A 5,153-nucleotide genomic window follows, 5' to 3' on the forward strand; every position below is an offset into this window, starting at 1 on the left:
CCTTCTGGAGGAGCTTGGTCAGTATGAGCCCTGCTTGTACCCCAAGGTCTTTCCTTCTGGAGGAGCTGGGTCAGAACTCGGTTGTAAATGACCAGTATAATTTAGACTAGCGAGGATTGAAGGCAGTGCTGTCCCCATGGTGTTTGCAATATCGTCTTTACTGGCAGGCCTTGGGACTGGAAGCTCAGAAAAGGCTTCCAGTACCTGCTGAGACCCAGCTCTGACCATCTGGACAGTCTCCTCTGCTGCAGTTCAGGGATCCAGACTGGAGGCCAAGCAGTTCCTTGGTTAACTCATTTGTCTGCTCTGTGGCTAGGATAGAAGCCTGCTGAGCATATCACCATGCATCCTGCAGTACTGTTAATGGATCCGATTATGGATGCTGACCCACCCACCCACGGGCCTGTGTCATAGCAGGAGTTCCAGTTGTTTTTCTAAAATCTGGATAATGCTAAGAACCATTCTGAGGAATTGTGGAACTGTGATGTGGGTGGGAGTGAGGGGTGGGTGGAAAGCTTAAGTTGGAGGCCTGAGCAGGGAGGGCTGAGAGGCACGGGGAGGTGGCACAGGAAGACCTGATCTGACTGTGTGAGAGGAAGCACACTGTTTTGGGTCGGGATAGGGAACAGGGGACAGTTGGTAATGTCTCAGGCTCCAGTGTCAGGTGGACATGGGCTCATGTATGATCAGGACCCTGAGGTGCAGCTTAGGACATGGTGTCGGGAGGATTCTGCAGGACCGTGTTCCACAGACAAAGCATGAGTCCTAGATGCATGTGAGTGAGTCAGCCTCGTGCCCTTTAGGTTGGGCTGTGGGGTGCCTCCTTGTTCCCCAATGCCTCGCTCACCTGAGGAATGTCGGAGGCTGCGGACCTGCAGTGAGTGCCTGGCCCGCCATCCTCGGACCCTGCAGCCTGGAGATGGAGAGGTGCGTGGTGGGTAGAGGGTCAGGGGAACTGGTCTCCACTGTGGGCTTTGGGTGGGAAGAACTATGTCAGAAGGGATGCTGAGCCCCGCAGAGCCCACCACACCCATTCCCCCACCAGACATCCACTCCTCGCTGTAAGTGGTGCACCAACTGCCCAGAGGGTGCCTGCATTGGACGTAATGGGTCCTGCACCTCAGAGAATGACTGCCGAATCAACCAGCGAGAGGTCTTCTGGGCGGGGAACTGCTCTGAGGCTGCGTGCGGGGCCGCTGACTGTGAGCAGTGCACACGGGAAGGCAAGTGCATGTGGACACGGCAGTTCAAGAGAACAGGTGCGTCTGTGGTCCTGGTCTCTAGAGGGGTTAGAGGCCCGGACCTCTGAGTCTCAGAGGAAAGCTGGGGTCCGAGGGAGGAAGGCTGGGGACTGGACTTCCAAGTCTGAGAGAGCAGGGCTTACACCCCTGGGGCTGGAGAGGAAGGGTGATGTCGAGACTCCTTGAAGGAGGAGGCTCTGGGATCCAGGCTGGTTACTACCCTGTGCCCCCCACCACCACCAGGGGAGACTCGTCGTATCCTGTCGGTGCAGCCCACTTATGACTGGACTTGCTTCAGCCATTCTCTGCTGAATGTGTCTCCTATGCCAGTGGAGTCCTCGCCCCCGCTGCCCTGCCCTACCCCCTGTCACCTCCTCCCCAACTGCACGTCCTGCCTGGCCTCCAAGGGTGCAGATGGGGGCTGGCAGCACTGTGTGTGGAGCAGCAGCCTCCAGCAGGTAATGCCCGTGTCCTGCTGCAAACCCTGGCGCCCCCCAGCTCCAGCCCTGCTGTCCTTTCTCCTTCCTCTTGCCATCTCTTCATTCCCTCCTGCTGTTGTGATCACGACTCTGTCCCTCCCTGCCGGACGTCAGCCCCTGTGTTCTTCTAGCTCTTATCCAGAGCCCAGTGAGACACTGCTAGAGAGGGCTGGGAGGACCCAGTTCAAAAAGGGCAAACGAGCCGAGCAGTGGTGGCGCACTCCTTTAATCCCAGCACTCGGGAGGCGGAGGCAGGCGGATCTCTGTGAGTTCTAGGCCAGCCTGGTCTACAGAGCTAGTTCCAGGACAGGCTCCAAAGCCACAGAGAAACCCTGTCTCGAAAAACCAAAAAAAAAAAAAACAAAACAAAACAAAAAAAAAAACAAAAAGGGCAAACGAGGGTTGGAGATGTGGCTGGGGGAGGTGGGTGTACTTGACAGACACAGGTGGCTAGGACTCAACTACCTACCGCATTGTCCACTTCTGGACGGTTCAGACTGTACCCACCTGGCACAGTTTAGCTGTCCCAGTGGCAGACAAAAACATTTGCCTTGGCCTGCCCCAGCGAGAGATCAGTCAGATCTACCCTCCATCATCACATCTAGCAAGAAGTGTCTGATCCCCACTGACACCTGCTCTTCGTGCATTCCCTGGTGGCACAGGACCCAGTGGTAGGGTGCCAGCTCACCAGGTCACTGGGAACTGGGATTTGCTCAGCCTTCCTCTCACCCTTCACCCAGTAGACTACAGTGCGGGGATGGGGGACAGGGCACAGCCATTAGAACTTCCATTCTAAGAGCTGATATTAGGAAGAACCCAGCAGTGCTCCCTGCATATCCCAGCCCGGGAGGGCCCAGCACAGAGGACTGCCAGCTCCCAGAGCTAGAAGCCTCACCTGGGGGTGGCTTATCTACCTTGTAACCAAGTCTTAGGCTGTGGGCCTGGGAAGGTGGCTCACTCAGTAGAGCGGTCGCCCTTCAAGCACGAAAACCTGAATTCCACGCCCACTACTCATGATCAAGAGTCCAGCTGTATGGGACTTGCTTGTGATCCCAGTGCTCAGGAGACAGACAGGCAGGACCCTGGACCTCCATGGCTCCTCCAGCCTACTCAGTGAATTCCAGGCTAGTGAGAGACTGACTGAGAAACAAGGTGATCAGTACCCGAGGTTGTTCCCTGACCTCCACATGTGTGTACACAGATGCTCAGCTAGGCCTAGGTGGTCAGTACCCAAGGTTGTTTCCTGACCTCCACATGTGTGTACACAGATGCTCAGCTAGGCCTAGGTGGTCAGTACCCAAGGTTGTTTCCTGACCTCCACATGTGTGTACACAGATGCTCAGCTAGGCCTAGGTGGTCAGTACCCAAGCTTGTTCCCTGACCTCCACATGTGTGTACACAGATGCTCAGCTAGGCCTGGGTGGTCAGTACCCGAGGTTGTTCCCTGACCTCCACATGTGCACACAGAAGCTCAGCTGGGCCTGGGTTTGGATCTAGCATGGGTGCTGGTGTCCACACTCGAGTCCTTCGCAAGACCAGGATGTTTAGGATGGTTTAACCTCTGAACCATCTCTTAGACCCCAGTTATTCTGAAGCAGGAGAATGAAGCTGCAGTGTGGTAATCTAGTGCTCAGGTGGCTGAGGCAAGAGGATTGCAAGTTCCAGGTCAGCCTGAGATATGTAGAGACCATATCTGAGGTGTTGGGATTAGAACAGAATTTATGAGAATGTATCTGATGGCCAAGGCACAAAAGTGTGTTTGGCTCCTCGGCTGAGTTCTGCTCGCTGCACTCTGCTCATAGGCGGCCTAGCTCTCAGCAGGCTCCGAGCTCTGGCCATAGCCATGGAGTTTCTATTTCAGGACTGCACGATTGCTTTGTTTCTTTCTAAGTGCCCTTGGGCAGACAGCCCAGATTAATCTCACCCATCTTATATTTCAGGTAAGGCCAAGAACTAAATAAAATGCTCTTATACCCCGTGGTATATTCCCACAACCAGCCAGCAATGGCTTGTGAACTGCAGACTGACTTCTCACCCAGGACTCTTTCATGTCCTGGCTGAGTTGGAAGTAGCCTTTTTGCCCCGAAGCCAGACCCAAGTTTGTTGTAAGAAGTTGTGGCTTAGGTGCTGGAGCGGTGACTCAGTGGTTAAGCCTACAGCGCTGGATAGTGCTGGCCCACCTTTAGTCCCAGCACTTGGGGCACAAAGTCAGGTGGATCTATGAGTTCAAGGCCAGCCTGGTCTACAGAGGGAGTTCAGGACAGCCAAGCTACACAGAGAAACCTGTCTTGAAAAACAAAATAAAACAAAAAAACCAAAAAGCGTTGGCTGCTCTTCCAGAGGACCCAGGTTCAATTCCCAACACCCACAAGGCAGCTCACAGCTGTCTGTAACTCCAGGATCCAGCACCCTCACACAGACATACATAGAAGCAAAACATCAATGCACATAAAATAAAAATAAACAAATTTTTAAAAAAATAAGAAGAAGCAGCTGTGTTTGTAACCCTGCCCACTGTCTTCTTTCAGGTGTAGGGGACAAATGTCTTAGTGTAATGGGACCTTTGGGGCACAGGAGTCTCTTTCTTTTAATCTTTAAAAATTATTTATTTATTTTGTTTTTTCAAGGCAGAGTTTATCTGTGTAGTCCTGGCTATCCTAGAACTTGCTCTATAGACCAGGCTGGACTTGAACTCACAGAGATCCACCTGCCTTTGCCTCCCGAGTGCTGGGACTAAAGATGTGCGCACTACCACTCAGCTCATTTATTTTTGTTTTTATTATTTAGTTTTTTAATATTACTATTATGTGAGAAATTTTTTAATGCACTAGGCTGGCTTTGAACTACTACTCTTCATGACATTTATTTATTCATTTTGGAAGGGGGTGCATGCATGTAGCGGTCAGAGGACAACTTGTAGGAACCAGTTCAACTTTTCTACCATAGGGGTCTCAGGAATCAAACTTAGGTCATCAAGTTTGGCAACAGATGCATTTATCATCTGAGTCTTCTTGCCTGCCCTGACTTTGATCTCTTGATTTTCCTGCTTCAGCTGCCCAGTACTAGCCTTGCCTAGCTCCTTTTGGGGCATGGGTAGAGAGTTCAACAGGACTTCACAGGGGCTGATGGCCACCTCTGTGTGTGAGTCTCTTCCTGCCATTCCTTTCCTCTTCACTTACTCCTCATTTCCGCATTCCAGTGTCCTCCCAGCCCAGGGCTCCTTGGTCTTTCCAGTTCCAGAACCCTGACCCTGTCTGGTTAAAGGGTCTGAGGGAGCTTGTAATGGCCCAGCTTGTGTTCTGAGCTAGCTAAAGGCAGGGAGGGTGGGGCCTGGGAGAAAATGGTGCAGTCTGGGAAGTGTATTTGACTCTCTCTCCTGATCTCTCTCTCTCTCTCTCTCTCTCTCTCTCTCTCTCTCTCTCTCTCTCTCTCT

General features: G+C 52.5%; 1 protein-coding gene across 2 annotated transcripts in view; it reads left to right on the forward strand.

Moving 5' to 3' along the window:
• The window catches only part of Megf8 (multiple EGF like domains 8), a 48,672-nt gene that overhangs the window by 33,755 nt on the left and 9,764 nt on the right, over window positions 1–5,153 (forward strand). For both annotated transcript variants that reach the window (XM_026786472.1, XM_005361151.2), the window contains exons 32-34: window positions 804–927; window positions 1,046–1,259; window positions 1,485–1,699. In XM_026786472.1, coding sequence (XP_026642273.1) covers window positions 804–927; window positions 1,046–1,259; window positions 1,485–1,699 — 553 coding nt within the window. The remainder of the gene's footprint in view (window positions 1–803; window positions 928–1,045; window positions 1,260–1,484; window positions 1,700–5,153) is intronic.

Source organism: Microtus ochrogaster, linkage group LG4, assembly GCF_000317375.1.
Source record: "Microtus ochrogaster isolate Prairie Vole_2 linkage group LG4, MicOch1.0, whole genome shotgun sequence".
In the NCBI taxonomy this organism is placed as follows: domain Eukaryota; kingdom Metazoa; phylum Chordata; class Mammalia; order Rodentia; family Cricetidae; genus Microtus; species Microtus ochrogaster.